Raw genomic sequence first — 17,329 nt, 5'->3', positions numbered from 1 at the left:
ACACCCAGCTAGCTGCTTTCACGTGTTCTACTTCTTTAAGCAATTCTGTAACACGGACATTATCATCTCTATTCTGTAGTTGCGGGCACTAAACTCAATATGTGCCCGCTGAGCTGTCTGATTTCCAAGTAGTTCCTTTTCCATTATGTCACTATACCTTGAGATTTCTGAGATCTTTGCCCTCTTTGTGCCATAATTGTTTTAGATAAGTGCGTTTTAACTTGGCAAGGCAACTTTGTGGTTAATCGCATTCAGTGAAGTCTGCAAGTATTTACTTGCTGACAAGAATGGGGTCATACCATCACATCCCCACATCTCAGCTCATTCTTGGTCTTCTTCTGTCCACCTGAGGCATCAGAAGACACCTATCAGGGATGCTTGTTTTTGTTCCTGCTCGTTAGTTGTGTGAGAGTGAAGATGCCAGAGATTTTCAACTGCCTCAGAGATGTTCATAAACTGTTACAGAAACATGTAAAGACTTTTCATTTCTTCAGGGTTATGTTTGATGGTTAGCTATGCTCTCACTGACAGCATTAATCAGATTTCTGTAATACTTTCAGTAAGGCATTAAATAAACAAATTCCTGAATGTTTAAATTCTTGGCTGGAGAGGATGTTAGAAATATTACCATGATTATAGAATTGCTGACCAGTGTTTTTTCCTAATCAAATATAAAGCTCCCCATTTTTCTTCAAAGGGGGTATTTCTGTTTCTGAAGTCCTGGACTATGAATTATGCAAAAGGTTTTACCTGGTAGTGGAAGCCAAAGATGGTGGCACCCCAGCTCTCAGCGCTGTGGCCACTGTCAACATCAACCTCACGGATGTTAATGACAACCCTCCCAAGTTCAGCCAAGACGTCTACAGTGCGGTTATCAGCGAAGACGCCTTGGTGGGAGACTCTGTCATTTTGGTAGGTACCTGAGGTTGGGGATGGTTCTAGATGTCTGGGACTAGTCATCCACAATAAAGTGAAGAAGAAAGCAAAGTCTGTCTTGGATTTTCTTCACACTTCCTCCTTTCAGTGTCCATTTGTCCCCAAGAATGGGAGCCATCTTTCTATGGTTCCTTCTGTAATTTGTATATTAGGAAGAGTCTGATAGATTAATTTATATGAAGGTATAAGTGATTGATAATCACTTATTTCCCAGGAGCATATCTTTTTTGAGAAAACAACACAGATCAGGGGATGAATTTTTAATGATGGCCCCCTACTTAGATGTGAACATAGATGACAGGTTATTAGGTGGCTAGGCGGAATACATTCTTTTTTTCTTTTTTTTTTTGAGACCTGTTGCACAGCATGATGAATATAGTTAATAGTGGTATATTGTACATTTCAAAATGGCTAAGAGTAAGTTTCAAATGTTCTCACCACAGAAAATGCTAGGTATTTGAGATAGTTGATATGTTAATTAGCTTGATTTAATTATTCCACGTTGTGTTCGTAAATCATAATATCACTTTGTACCCCGTAAATATATGCAACTATGATTTGTCAATTTACAATTTAAAATTATTAGATTGCTGAGGACAAAATAAAATCCCTGTCCTCCTTTCCCCCTACACACACAGACACACAGAGTTGAGCAGCTACAATTTGGAGCAAACCTAAGATTGATTGGCCACTCTTAAAGGAGACTTTTCCAGGAGGAACTTTTTCTAACAGTAAGAACAAGCCATGTATCCTGAGAACACAGATTCTCTTAGACCGCAAATTACATTTTGGAACAATGAGGCCCCTTCTCACCATCCTTCTCCATCCCTTGGCTGGCAGGTCCCTTCCATCCAAGTCATCTCGTTGCAGGATGAGGCTGGAGCAGCTCTCTGCTGGAGGACAGTGCATTTCTTATACATCAGAAGTGCACTCCTCAGGTCCGCTCTGCTTCCTGGAAAGTACACGAATATTTCCATACATACAAATTTCAACATCATCAACCTGGAACAATAGACAGAGGGGCGGTATATTTGCTGTGGGGGAAGGGGAACTTTCTTGGCTTCCTTAACATGGAAATGCGTAGGCCTAGAGAATCCCTGACTCAATGGCAGAGACCATAGCTTGCAGGATTGGGAAGATATCAAAGCATTCCTGTCCTTTAGCTTTGAGGTCTAACCGTACTGTCTCAAACCCTGAGGAAAATCAGGCCTAACAGGCATCAGGCTGTGGGCAGGTAAAAAATTAACATAGAAATAAAATGGCAGCTGCAGGCCTGGTGCCACCCTCCTTCAGCTGATCAATCATCTCTTCTGCTGGGGGCGTGGTCACTAACATTAGAGAGCAGAACTCCCGAGAAAACTGTCACAGCTGCACCCATTTAAACAGATCTGGAACCCTAAGAATCAACCTTTGCTCTCTTATGTCATGTCTTTTCTTTGTTTTGCTTATTTTCCATGAAGCTAATAGCAGAAGATGTAGACAGCCAGCCCAACGGACAGATTCATTTTTCCATTGTGAATGGAGATCGGGACAATGAATTTACTGTGGATCCTGTCTTGGGACTTGTGAAAGTTAAGAAGAAATTGGACCGGGAACGGGTAAGCTAATTTAGGACAGTGTCCTTCCCATCCACATCCACCCCTTTCCTAGCATCAGGGGCACAAGCTCCAGGGGTGTAAATAGGAAGGTTCTCCATTCTAAGTAATGAGAATAAATAAGGATGGGCTAAAATGGAGCATGAAATATTAGGGTTAGACCTTTGATAGAATTTTCTACCTATAATAGATGCTGGTTATGGAGGTTTTAAAGAAAAGATAAATATGTATCTTTCTAGGTGCTTTGAATTTTAGCCCTTCCTAGAGCCAGGGGACAGAAAAATACTTTCAGGGTATTGGGACACTGTGGTCCTGACTTTACGAGCAACTTTAGCCCTCAGTGAGCAGATACAAAAAGATCACCTGAAGGCATCTAGGTCAGAAAAAATAGTCCAAAAAGTTTCTCTGTCCAAGGTTAAGTGAAGTTTCTAAACATTGTCTTTCTTCACCAAAAATATGCATCTTCAAAGGGAAATTAAATATGGAAAAGGATGACATGGTATTGATACTGAAAAGCAGATAGATTCTACTGGATGATACATGCCCATAACCCCAGAAATATTAACATCGATAAATAAGACAGATCAGCGATGACAACTGTTGCATTGAGCAAAGGCCCAGAGCCTGGGTCTTAACCAGAGTGGTTTTGTCCCCCAGGGACATTTGGCAATGTTTGGAGACATTTTTGGCTGTCATAACTGGGCAGGGGGTGATACTGCCTCCTATTTGATAGAGGTCAGGGTTGCTGCTAAACATCCTAAAAAGCACAGGTCAGCCCCCAACAACAAAGAATTATCCAGACCCAAATGTCAGTGGTGCCAAGAATCACCTGGTCTAGAAAATCAAACTAAAGATGATTGATCTTTAACGAAGCACAGCCTGAAGCTCCAGTTCCTCTGCGTGTGCACAGAAGGAAGGAAGCATTACACCTCTTTACTGTCACCTCTTTGTACCTTGGCAGGTGTCTGGATACTCTCTGCTTGTCCAGGCAGTAGACAGTGGCATTCCTCCGATGTCATCAACTGCAACTGTCAACATTGATATTTCCGATGTGAATGACAACAGCCCAGTGTTTACACCTGCCAACTATACTGCTGTGATTCAGGTGAGCAAATCTTGCTTGCCAAGCACTTGTCCCTTTGCATTCAGCTTTCTTCCTCTGCTGTGGTTTACTCATTGTGGTTTATTGCTATTATTACTTAATGTCATCTCATCCCTTCATAGGGCAGGTATGAAAAGAACCTAGTTCTTCTACCACAGCTGATTAATAAATGTGAGTAAGAGCTATTGAGGGGTGGATTTTTTTCAAGTGTCAGGCGCTTTATGCACACTGTCTCTCCCCACAACAACCCTGTGAAGAGGAATGGTGGATTGGCCCCCACTTTATAATTGAAAGAGCTAAGGATCTGTAAGGTTAAGTAATTCACCCAAGATCATGCAGCTGGTAAGTGGCAGAGTCAGGATTTGAACTTGGGACTATCTTCTGCAAACTCTTTCCCCAGTGGCAGGCTGCCTTTAAGCAGCTTTATGCTATTCTGGCAGATGACAGAGATTGATACGCATTGTCTCATCAGTCAAAGACAGATTGGGCATCAGGATAGAGCTGATACTCATTAAAATTAATTTTCCATAACCAATTTGTTTAACACTTTAAATCCACCTGCTCTTTAAAATCAGACTGCAGGATAGAGTAACTTACTGCTGGTATTCTGCTATAAGAGAGAGTGGCTCTTCTTCCCATCTATTTTTATTCCACGAGCACAGTACTAGGTACTGAGCGTCCACTACTTCCCAGTAATTCCAGGAGCTAAAAGCACAACTTTACGAGGATCAGGAAATCCAGCCCAGGAAAACTGTCAGTGTAGAGAACTTAGAGGAGACAGAGTGATGTGCATGTCTTGGAGGGCCACAGGTATTTTAGAGAATAAGTTCTTGCCTGATCCAGTTTGGCCTCAGAATCACTCCCAAGGAGTCCCAGGACTTTGTGGGTGGAAGGTGAAATGTGAGTGGGCCAGGTCTTAAGGGTCCCCTTTGGAATAACATTCAAGAATTTGAGCCTGACCAGCCATAGCTGGCCTCCTCAGACCCCAGGGCCACTGAGCTGTCCAGCAATCAGACTGGGAGGCAGCCTCGAAGGAAGCAGCTGTCCGCTGGTTCCCACCCCTTTGTCAGCGAAATCTGATTCTTTCCCTGTGGTTTTCTCCTCCTCTCTGATGCTTTTTCCAGCAGCTCTGCATTCTTACCACACTCCTGCTTCCCCAGAGCTTTGCCCAGAGTCCATACCTTCCTCCATTTCTCTTTCCCTCAGCTCACTCTTCTCCATGACTGTTGCTCACAAGGGTGCTCTCTGCCCTCATGGCCTCTGTTTGCTAATCCCAAAACAAAGTGGGTTTCTCCTACTCAATATTCAGTTTTATGACACGCATCGATCAGCTTGACAGACTGTTTTCAAATGCGCAACAGGAGGTCAACAGTGAAAGCACGGAGAGGCTCAGCCCATGAGCGATGATGGGGCCCCTATCCACAGGGCAGGCATGTCTGTGTTACCTTACACCCTTCTTCTCAGACGGTGACCCTGAGCGCCACACTGTCTCTCTCCCTGTCTTATATGCAGGAAGCGGCCTTTAGAGAGTAAGCAAACAAATCAGTCAGCCTTGTGTTTTGTGTGCTGCTGAATATGTTGTCAGCGTGAAATAGTAAATATATGTGGGGCTATGGTGGTCCCACGACTGATTCCAGAGGGAGACAGTGTCTAGTTTTTGATGACCAACAGGACACTTGTGAAAAGGAGCAAAATAAGAGGTCTCTACAGTCCTTTTCTCTTTCTTCTTCAAACAATATGCCTCCGTTTTCCCAGCCCAGAATGACTTTCTCATTCCCACACATGGTTTTCATAAGACTAATTCAGCACATAAAACTTGACTGGGCCTGCCCTCCAAACTGTAGTGTATCATCGTCTCCATCTCTGCAACCCAAACTCGTTTAATCCTTACATCGATGGCGTCATGAGGCCTGAGCTGATACAACTGATTTCGGGCCCAAGCTGTGGTATTGCTGAAGCCTCAACGGAGTAGGGGAAAGGACAGCAAAGCCTGAGCTACAGAGGATTTAATTTGGCATTTTCAACGTGAGGATAACCTTTGACCCAAGAAGGAGCTTTGCATTCCCATTTGGGGAAAAAAACAGAGAAGTTCTGCAAAATAATGCTTATGTAATAGAATCAGGACTTCCAAGAATTCTGATGAAATTAAGGATTCCCTTTCTGTTCATTGTCAAATTGAGGAATGTTTTACCCCAATTCCCTTCCCTAAAGGAACGTGGCAAAACTGTGTTCTGGAGAATGAGGTAAGGTATTAAGCCCCATTTTCCACCGGGAATATGCCTTTGTATATTGACTAGGAAGCTGCCAGCATGTCCCACAAGAAAATTCAATGCTGTGACATGGTGTGTTGGGCCTCAGCATAGTTGTGTTGTGACATGTGTGTGTGAGGAAGTGCCTCCCCATCCCAGTGGAGCTCTTCAGGTCAGCTTGGGCATTGCCAGCTCACCCAGGACAAGGTGTGCCCAGCACCATGCTCAGAACCTGTGAACCCATGCAGCTCCAAGTCCTTGTGTTCACACCGGTAAAGGATTGTCCCATAGGTGGTTGTGGGAAGCAGCCAAAGATAAGAAACATGACACTTACAGACACCAACATGTTTTCAGAAGACGAGATAATATCACAGGGAATCCCTTCTGCTGAAAGCCCTGTTTTCTAGCTCAGCACTCTCAGCCTGTAATGATGGATTTTTGTTTTTGTTTTTAATCAATGTGAAGAGAAGTGTAATTTTATCTTCCTTTTTACTATATACTCTTTTATGCAGGAAAATAAGCCAGTGGGCACCAGCATCTTGCAGCTGGTGGTGACAGACAGAGACTCCTTTCACAATGGGCCTCCCTTTTCATTCTCTATTTTGTCGGGAAATGAAGAGGAAGAGTTTGTGTTGGACCCTCATGGGATCTTGCGGTCGGCTGTGGTCTTCCAGCACACAGAGTCTCTGGAATACGTGTTGTGTGTCCAGGTATGGCATCACGCTCTGTCTCCATTGCGCTGTCTTTCTTTCTCATGCTTGTTTCTGTCCCCTTTGGTGGATTTTTTTCTTTGCTGAGTAAGTCAACATAATTCATTACCATGCAGGAGTGTTCCCCTTTTAATCTCAAATTCAATTTCACACCAATAAAAGCTGCCTCTGTGTGTGAAATTGAACAGGAAGGAAGGGAAGCATCATTGTTCAGGAAGGACATTCCTGTAGAGTATGCCCAACAGATGGTCACTGGGCTTAAATCTGCATTCTAAAAACTCTTGCTGCTTTATACTATTACCCACCACATTACCCCACTTGGGGCAGCTACCAATCCCTGTCGTAAGGGTAATTTAGCTGTGTCATGCCTCTGCTTGATAGGCCTTCCCCAGTGAGGCAGGAGGGGACAAAGGACTCAGCTGGCAATGGCCTCCAGCATGTCAGTTCCTCATGGTCATTGGCCTGTGTGACATGAAATGGGACAAAGAGGCAAAGGTGGCAGGTATGCAGAGTATAGAAGAAGCAGGAAATGAGAGGGCCCCCAAAAGTTCCCATGTACGATTTCTGCAAATACCAAGATTTGGATCCCATCAGGGAAACTAAGTGACTTTTTCTATCCACTGTTGCCTACAGAGGACAATCTAGGCTCATTATTAATGGTGAAAATAATAGCAATAGTAATTATTGATATTGGTATAGCATTGACTTATATACATTGTCTCTTTGAATAAATTACACCTTACTTTACTCCATGAAACCTTCTAAATTAAGGACTGCCAGCTCCAAGCACATCAATGAACTTTTCAATTGCCATCCGCTCCTCCAACAATATTGTGTAAGTGATTTTATATCACAGGGTAGTACTCAAGGCAAGAAGAACTTTTCAGTGCCTTCTCACAGAAGCTAGCACAGTTTGCCTATCCTCTCCAGATACGGAGCAGATTTCACATCTTAGGTTTTAGAATCTTTATAAAAGGGTCTCTCTCTGAGTCCCTTGTATTAAACTACCACTGAGTCCTGCATATTTTTCCTTTCGTCAGTCATATTCCCATTGCCACTGCCTCACTGTATTCTGCACAGCCCCATCATCGTGCTACTGTGGCAGGAGCCTCCTGGGTGCTTCCTCTGGCTTCAGCTTCATTCTCTTCTGACCCAACCCTTCACTCCTCCCATATTAATCATTCTACTTAGATTATGTCATTCCCCTTAATCAGGGACCAGCAAACTACAGCTCTTGGGCCAAATCCTGCCCTCAGCCTGTTTTTAACAATGAAGTTTTACTGGCACACAGCCTCCTTCATTTAGATATGTGCTGTGACTGCTTCCTTGCATAGGACAGCCTGTCATGGTTGTGATAGAGGCTGTATAACCCACAAAGCTGAAAATATTTATTATCCAGTCCTTTTCAGAAAATGATTGCTGATCCCTGCCCTAAACTAAAACTATCTGTTGGTTTCCTAGTGTTTGAAAACTTAGGCCCCGCAGGCTGAATTCTGCCCCAGACTTTCAGATTTTGAATTTCAGGACCTTTTGACAGACACTACTCTCCAGTCCTTCTCTGGCCACAGGCCTATTGCTCTCTCACCTTATACCCAGCAGCTTCATGCCTTTCTTTCATCTTTCTGAACTCTGACTTGTGAATGGGAAACCTCTGGCCTATAAAGTCTAAACTCCACTCTCCTTTGAAGCGCTCCACGGTTTGACTTCAAGTTCAATCTAATTTGCTAAAGTTATCTCCTCCTCCATGAATTTTACATTCCAGCGTCTCTTGTTCACATCATCCATCAAATAAAGCGTGTGATGATGGCAATAATAAAAATGACAACAGATGGACACAGTGGCTCACACCTGTAATCCCAGTACTTTGGTAGGCCAAGGCAGGAGGATTGCTTGTGCTCAAGAGTGCAAGACAGCCTTGGCAACATAGTGAGAACTCATCTCTACAAAAACAAAAACAAAAAATAAAGTAGCCTGGTGTGGTGGTGCACACCTATATTCCCAGCTACTCGGGAGGCTGAGGTGGGAGGATCACTTGAGCTCAGGAGGTTGAGGCTACAGTGAGCTGCGATTGCACCACCACTGCACTCCAGCCTGGGTGACAGAGCAAGACCCTGCCTCTAAATAAACAAAACAAATAAACAAATAAAAATAACAATGACATGAACCATCATGTACTAAGTGTATCTATGGATGAGACCTGGGTTTAGTGCTTTACAATGACTCTGTCTTTGAATCCCCACAACAGAAGGACCCTGTGAAGTGATGCTACTATTTTACTCATATTAAAAATACAAAAACAGAGGCTTAGAGAAGTTAAGTAACATACTCAAAGCCGGATATGTAATGGGTGACAGAGACAAGATTCAAACTCAGGTCTGTGTGATGCCCAGGCACCGGCTTTTTCACTGCCTTCCACATACAAGGACACATCTCTCGCCGGATCCCACCTGGTCTGCAGGGTTCACATTTTCGGATACCTGCTCCATAAACCCAACTCATGGGAATCTGCCCTTCTGAAGCCCTGCCCTTCTGAATACTTCCACCTTGCATGCCATGGGTGTTCAGTAAAGACCTGTTGCCAGAGTGGATGTTCTGTTAATTATTATACATGGAAGGAAAAGAAAAAGGGTTTTTATCAAGCTACTTAGCTTTTCTTTTCATTGGGTTACATTTTATTTGAAGCCTTACCATGATATAATTCCCACTTAAATTATGTCATTTCTTACATATGCAGAAAGGTGCTATCTGGGTTCAGTCAAAAGGAAATAATCCAACAAAAAACAGAAATTTCTCCTCCAAGTGGAAAGACCACTTTATGAGGTTTCCCCTGTGGTTGCTGCATAAAATTAAAACAAGGTCAGCCTGTTGCGGGCTTGTTGACTCTTGTAGCCCTCTGTCCTCCTTCTCTATTCACCCCAGCCGGCTTTATTGTGTTGATACATTTTATCGTCCATAGCAGAGTATACATATGGGGATGGAAGGTGATAAATCACTCCTCTTACTTAAACACACGTCCTCAGCGTTTTTCAGAATAGTGGCAAGGGATGAAGGAAGAAGCAAATGTAAAGGTACAGACGTCTTCTATCTGCGGGTTTTTAAAAACTTGCTATGGTTAGTTTTCTTCATTCATTGCCTTTTTACCTCTTGGTTGTTTTAGGCAAAGGATTCAGGCAAACCCCAGCAAGTTTCTCACACCTACATTCGCGTGCGAGTCATCGAGGAAAGCACCCACAAGCCCACAGCCATTCCCCTGGAAATTTTCATTGTCACCATGGAGGATGACTTTCCTGGTGGGGTCATTGGAAAGATTCATGCCACAGATCAAGACATGTATGACGTGCTCACGTTTGCCCTGAAATCGGAGCAGAAAAGCTTGTTTAAAGTGAATAGTCATGATGGGAAAATCATCGCCCTGGGAGGCCTGGACAGCGGCAAGTATGTCCTGAATGTGTCTGTGAGTGATGGTCGCTTCCAGGTGCCCATTGATGTGGTCGTGCATGTGGAACAGCTGGTGCATGAGATGCTGCAGAACACTGTCACCATCCGCTTTGAGAATGTGTCCCCTGAGGACTTTGTGGGGCTGCACATGCATGGGTTCCGGCGCACCCTGCGGAATGCAGTCCTCACCCAGAAGCAGGACAGCTTGCGCATCATCAGCATCCAGCCCGTGGCAGGCACCAACCAGCTGGACATGCTGTTTGCGGTGGAGATGCACAGCAGTGAGTTCTACAAGCCAGCCTACCTGATCCAGAAGCTGTCCAATGCCAGAAGACACCTGGAGAATATCATGCGCATCTCAGCCATCCTGGAGAAGAACTGCTCAGGGCTGGACTGTCAGGAACAGCATTGTGAGCAAGGCTTGTCACTGGATTCCCACGCGCTCATGACCTACAGCACGGCTCGCATCAGCTTTGTGTGTCCGCGTTTCTACAGGAACGTGCGCTGCACCTGCAATGGTGAGTGCAGTTTTGAGTGTTCCCTCCCAACTCCTGAGATTGTAGGAGTAGACTGAGTTATCATTCCAGCATGCCTGCATTCAATCACTCATTCAACTAAGTATTAAATGATCACTTACTGTGTGCCCAAAAACTGTAATAGATGCTGGGGCTGCAGGAGGTACAGTCCCATGTAGCTGTGGCTCAGTGAGCAGCACAGACAGACAAACAGGCGAGCCTATTTGATACATATTGTCAAGAAATGTACAAAGTCCTATGGAGGACCCAGCCGATGGGGGGATTTCCCAAAGAGAGTATCCTCTAGGTGGAGATAAGGGTCCAGTAGGAATTAGGGTAGGGGAGGGAGATCCTTCTAGGCAAGGGGCAGCTTGCATGAAGAAGGCTTAGAGGCATAAGAGGAACCTACACTGGGGATAGAAAGAGCTTTCCTCTGGTTGCAATAAGCAGGGCTGGGATGTGAAATAAGGCTTGAGAGCAGGCCCAGACATCACACAAGGGCCGTTAGCCAAGATGAAGAATTTAGAAATTATTCCAAGGCAGTGAGAGCCATTGGCTGATGAGAAGCGAAGAAGTGGCAGAATCCGATCTGTCTTTCACAGAGGGTGTGCTGGCTGCAGAGCGGAATGGATTAGAGGAGGCCAGGCTAGAGGCACGGAAACAAGTTAGGAAGCTGTTGCCAAGAGTAAGGGCAGTTCGATTTGCTCCAGTGAGAAACAGGGGCCAGATGTCCAGGAGCACAGTCAAGGGATGGACTCAGCCCTCAGAGTGGCAGGGAAGGAATGGTTCGTGTTGTTGATGTAACTGGCATCACTGAACTTTGACCTTTACTGGTCAAAGGCCATAGCTGCACAGAGTCACATGCCCATAGTGATCGATGAGAAGCACTGCCCTCTCTCTCTTTTTCTCTGTCTGACATGTGGAGCCATAAATTCACTGCCCTCTTCTAAGGAAATTGCAGCCAGAGTTTTTCTAGCCAGTGTGAATTTGGTCCAAAGGGACCATGGCCAGAGGGAGGCCATTTGTAAAACATCCTTTAGGTAATTGGGGACAGGCAGGGCCCCTGGCCTCTTCCCTTGCAGAAAGTTCTTGGTTGCAGTTTGGGAAATGATGTCATCAGGGGGAGACCCTAGGGGTCATAACTCCCTCTGAGAGACTTTGACAGCCTCCAAGCAGCCCATCAGTGTGTCAGCTGCTCTCTCTGTGGTATCCAGTGAATTCTGTTTGTGAGTGCATCAGGTAGAAGCAGGGATGTCCAGATTTGTTTAATATGTAAATTAGCTGCGAAGTCACTCAAATCATGCATGCTAGGTGAAATGCATTTCTGGCAGATGTCACCAACATGCAGAATTTATGAATGCCAGCTGTCTGGGCCTTACCTAGATTTCCTTTGTTGGCAAACTGATTTATACACCAAAGCTCTTCTAGGGTCTGTATGCGATGATTCACACCAGGGTTCAAAAGGGGTTCAGAACAGGACAGGGAAGACCCTGAAGAAGAAACTATACCAGCTAATTGATCCTTGTACTCTGAGAACTCATTTATTTCTGCAAAAAATCTGCAAAGACAACAATGTCCTAGGCACTAAAGATTCAAAGTAAAAAAGATACAGCTCCTGCCCTTAGGAGTTGACAATTGTAAAGTCAGCTTGTAAGCACCTACTTGTTATAACAGTGCTACAGAAAATGCTAGAGTATAGAAGGGACAGAATCTCTCCTGTGGCCAAAGGAAAGCTGTCTGTGGTATCTATACACAGAGACCACCAATGTGCTAGGTCTTCAGGGATGAGTTCATCAGGAAGAGACTGGGGTGGGGGCAGGGAGCAGACTTTGAATAATTCTTTAAAAGAAGGATTTGGAGGAGTGGTTTTTGTTGAAGATAGAGGGGTTTGCTCTCTGTTTTACATAAGACGCTAATGTCCTAAATGCAATATGTTTCAAGGTGATGTCTCTGCCTAGGACCCCTGTTCTCTAGTCTCCATAAACCTTTCTATTCCCAGTAAATTTAGAATGCCAGAAGGTTTTGTGAGTCAGGCCCCAGTCATCCCAAGAGGAGGCCTTCTGGGTTTGAAAAGCCAGCATTTGCTCAAGAAGAGCTTTGTGCAGAGTCAGGCCATGCTCTCAGCCTTTTCTCACCTTCAAGTCACTCTTATAATTAAGCTATAAAATGAAATTCTAGATTTTAGTGGTAAAGGAGCTCCAAAGGTCATCTAGCCCAGCCCTGTCTTCAGCAGGTGATATATGATAATCTTCATTTTATAGATGTGGTAGCTTTGTGCCTTGCCCGGGGCCACACAGCTGATAAGAGTAGCATACTGATTCAAGAAAGGGCCCTCTTGGGCCCCTACTTTATTATCTGCATCTTAAGAATAGGGACTCTTCCTTTTTAAATGTGAATCATAACCTCAGTGCTATGTACTGTATAAGAATACTCAAATACAGTCATGCGTGGTATAACAATGTTTCATCAACAAGGGACCATATATACGGTGGTAGTCCCAAACTATGGTAATACCATATTATGCCTTTTCTATGTTTAGTTTTGTTTAGATATAAAAGTACTTACCATTGTGTTACGATTGACTACAGTGTTCAGTACAGTAGGATGCTATACAAGTCTGTAACCTGGGAGCCATAGCCCGTACCATATAGTCTGGGTGCGTAGTAGGCTGTGCTATCTCGGTTTGCGTAAGTGCACTCTGTGATATTTGCACAATGACAAAATAGCCCAACGATGCATTTTGTAGAATATATCCCCATTATTAACCAACTCATGACCGTAATGCAATTTTCCCAGCAGACTGATTTCCAGCCTCACAGTAAAATCCCAGTAAGGCAGACATTCTCTCAGACTCCTGTGTGCATGGGGCTTACTAAATGCCCATTGCTGAGCCCCACACTTAGATATGGACAGTTGGGGTGGAGCCTAGGATTCTACACATGTAGCCTGGGTGACTCTAATGCTGCTGGTCAGGAAACCAAACTTTGAGAAATCACACAGCGAGATAAAGAGGAAAGAGTTTCCTCCAGGTGCAGGAGCAGGCTCTTTATTTTAATAGCAATAGCTTTCTCACTTCTAGAATTATCTTTCAAATAAAAATACAACTATGAGTTTTAAGGTATGCATTAGGCATTTTTAGGCATTTTCTCATTTGTTGGAAAGGAGAAATAATTGAATTCAATAAAGGTCCCTCCCCACAACACACACATGTCGTGCACCCACAGGTGCATACACACACCCTCACACACAATTAGTATTGGCTGCTCTTCTGTTTACTCTAGGAGGTCGGCAAATTCATTAGATGGACTTTCCCACCACTTGGTGGAATAATTAGCATGATAAGTAGAGGTAACTGTCCACTCTGGGCTGTGTAATAATGTTTAGACAAATCTGGCCTCAATATTCTATCCTCCTCACAACTTCCAGCTTATCTTTTTCTCATACAGAGTTTTTTTGGTCCAATTATCATCATGAGCATCTTGAACCAAAATGCTGAGTTATTCTAACAAAATGAAAGCAGACTTGAATTTTGGTGCCAAATAAGCTCATTAGACTCCAGCTACCAACAAACATCGTGTCTGAACAAACTTCAAGAGATACAAAGGTCTGATGTTGTAAGGTGGTTCCTGGTGAACTTCAGAGGTGCAATGAACATTGTCACTTCAGTAAGAAAGACTGACACCAACTTAAACGAATTGAGGATGATAGATGTCCTCGAGCCCATATAGGAGATGTGCAAGAGGAAAGGGTATCACGGCAGCCTATGGGACCTTGCTGATTGTCCATTTTTGAAAAATTGCATTCAAAAATCTAATATATAAATATATCCAAAAGGATGCACTTGTCCAGTAGGATGGACTGCCAGTGAGACCATCAGAGTTTACAACCAGTGTGTTTATGGGTGTGGTAGAAGAAGTGGATGCCGGATTTGTCAAGTCTCTATTAAGATATGGAATATAGAATGGAACCTAGTGCTCCAAATGAAATGGATGGAGTGTTTTTGCCATGGGCGAAGCCCTGTGCTGTACAGAAATGAGTCAGACACCAGCCATGCCTTCAACCAGTGGGGGATGCCACTGTCATAGGGTTTTCTCAGAATATAAAGAGGAATCACTGGAGGTGGTGCTGCCTGAGCAAGGTCTGAAAAGGATGCCTGGAATTATCTAGGTGACCAGGATAGGAGATTGAAAACCAAAGGGCATAAGAGCCAAGGCATAGAGGTGAGAACTGGTGTGCAATTCAGTGCATGGATCAAGGCAGGGACAGACAGATCAGATAATGTTTATCAAGCCATGACCAGTTTGCATGCTATTTTTCACACACTTGCAATTGCATTTAACTCTTACTATAATCCTAAAGAGTAGGTCTCATTAACTTTTTTCAAAAATTAAGGAAACCAAAACTTGGAAAGGTCAATTGACTCACTCAGAATCACAGAGCTACAGAGCTAGTAAATGACAGAGCCAGGATTCATCCTTGACTGTCTTATTCAAAGCATTTTTTAACCACGGCACCTTACCATCTCTGCACAGATTTGAAAGGAACTCAGAAGTTTCCTAATCCAAATTCCCATGCACAGCAGACATCCTATTTTCTATATTCCTGCATAGTAATTCAGCCAAGTTCAAGCACCAGTACTGGAAGCTTACAAGGCAGCCCTGAGATTATCTTCTGCCTTATAGCATACCAGAACCTCTCTCCTTGTCATGTCATTCAGCTGTATCCCTCAGAGCCACGCAGATCCAACCTGACTAACCCTGCTTCTGCAAACTGCCTCTGGGTAACTAAGGATAGTTGTTATGACCCTTTACATCCTCTTCCTAGCCAAACACAAGAAATTCCTTTGCTCCTTGGCAGTAAACAAATGTGTGCTATAAAAAGTTATAGATGGTGTTATTGGGGCACGGAGGAAGCATAAAGGAGGGGGTTATCAGCTCTACTTGGAGGACTACAAGAAAGGCATCGGAAGCAATGAAGCATGTCATAATAGGTCTTTGCCAGGTAGAGGATGCATTTTAAGCATCCTTTTGTTTACTTATTCTCTCAGCAGTTAATTGAATACTGTTTTGCGCCAGGCCCTGGGTGGAGTGCTGGAGATACGGTGGTGAAAGAGGCTGATGTGATCCCCATTCCCATGGAGAATGAAACAGCATCATGGATTGAGCCAATGACAGAGAGCTCAGTGGGGTGGATGGTAAGAAGTCAGGACAGTCCTTGGGAGGGATACGGTAGGATAGGTAAAGCAGGCCTGCTGACAGGTGGCCACTGCACTTCTAATAAGCGCTGTAAAATAAAATGATGACGGCTTCTGTGAGGCAGTCAGACACTTAAAACATGTTCGTGATGTGTTTTTATATAGCACAGAAGAATCTGAAATTGGGTTTGCACTTTGGCTGGGGTTTGTTAATGCTAATTTTCTGAGGAGGGAGCCAATCCCAGTGGCTTCGAGTAACCTTCAGTGTTGTCTATTAATCTTAACAGGTTAACGCCCTACAAACTGGGAAGTTTCTATTTTTCATTCATAAGAAATACACGTTGGCAGATCCCTCATCTCCAGTGTGCATGAGTCCCACATTGCCAGGAGAGGTGTAGAGGTCCCCATCCTGGTGGTGATACCAGCTTCTCAGTGTATGTGTTTTCCTCTCTATATTCCATCCATACACAGCTGCCCCAGAGAGGAGGTCTTGAATGAAATTGCACTTGGCCTTTAGTGAAATCATACAGAAAATATGGCTGAGTCAAGCAAACACCATTCTGGATGATTCTCTGCTTCCGAGAGAACTATAAGAAATGACTTCAAAGTTGAGACTTCTGTTTTTTAAAACTTCTTACAGGCCATGAATTAAGAAGGGAGCTTATTGACTTATGTGGCATTTGCCAGGACATGGCATGTGGGTAAAGCACATGAATTCAGGGCATGGGATGTTTACCATTAGTTATTGGATTATTCAATGTAATGAGGCAGCAACATAAATCAAGAGGTTGAATCAGCTTAAAGTGGCAGCATAATAATCACAGCTAGATACTGATGTATTGGCTAAAAGCAGAGACTTAATCCAGGGGGCTGCGGGAATGCTGGGGAGAGAGGAGACGAGAGTCATAAATATGGTAGTGAAACCTTTTAAAACCTCCAGAGGATCACCCTTCTCCTCCCTGCATGTTCCAAAGCTTTGATGCTTCTGCTCAAGTGAGTTGTCTGTTGTCACCTCTATAGAAAGTGACCTAAATTTCCACCTGAGCAAAAAAATCAGAAGGTGAAAAACCTTTCAGGGAATGGTCACATGGTGTGCGTGTTTCTCCTGGTGGACAAGGTGCATGAAAAAAACATCTGCACCTAAGATCGAGAAGGTGGTGCAGGGCTCAACACAGGTGCACGTTCCTGTGACGCAGATGAGTAACAAGCCCCAGGCCTTATTCTGTGCCTACAGTGCACACAGTATTTCATATTTCCTGTCACTTACTGTGGACTTACAAATCATGAATCTGACCAAAAAAGGACAGCAAGGGAAAAGTTACATCTGAGTTCAGGACTCTGCCATGTTGCTGGGTCAAGTTTGTGTTTCCAGTTTTCACCCTGTAGTAATTTGTTTTTATAATAAATTTTTTTCTTTACAAGTTGCTTTCACATACACTAACCCATTTCGTTCTCACAGCACTGTAAAGAATTATTATCTTGATTTTTCAGAAAAGGAAATCGAGACCTAGAAAAGGCAAGTGAGTAGTTCAAGGCCACACGGTGACTAAATTAAAAAATTAGCCAGGGCCAAAATCCAGGTCTGCATCT

General features: G+C 43.8%; 1 protein-coding gene across 2 annotated transcripts in view; it reads left to right on the top strand.

Moving 5' to 3' along the window:
- Window positions 1-17,329, top strand: part of FAT3 (FAT atypical cadherin 3) — a 721,964-nt gene that overhangs the window by 659,667 nt on the left and 44,968 nt on the right. For both annotated transcript variants that reach the window (XM_030918946.1, XM_030918947.1), the window contains 5 exons: window positions 698-912; window positions 2,397-2,534; window positions 3,493-3,636; window positions 6,395-6,592; window positions 9,750-10,548. In XM_030918946.1, coding sequence (XP_030774806.1) covers window positions 698-912; window positions 2,397-2,534; window positions 3,493-3,636; window positions 6,395-6,592; window positions 9,750-10,548 — 1,494 coding nt within the window. The remainder of the gene's footprint in view (window positions 1-697; window positions 913-2,396; window positions 2,535-3,492; window positions 3,637-6,394; window positions 6,593-9,749; window positions 10,549-17,329) is intronic.

Source organism: Rhinopithecus roxellana, chromosome 15 (genome assembly GCF_007565055.1).
Source record: "Rhinopithecus roxellana isolate Shanxi Qingling chromosome 15, ASM756505v1, whole genome shotgun sequence".
Lineage (NCBI taxonomy): Eukaryota > Metazoa > Chordata > Mammalia > Primates > Cercopithecidae > Rhinopithecus > Rhinopithecus roxellana.
The sequence above is the reverse complement of the archived record's forward strand: the minus strand, read 5'-3'. Positions and strand labels throughout refer to the sequence as shown.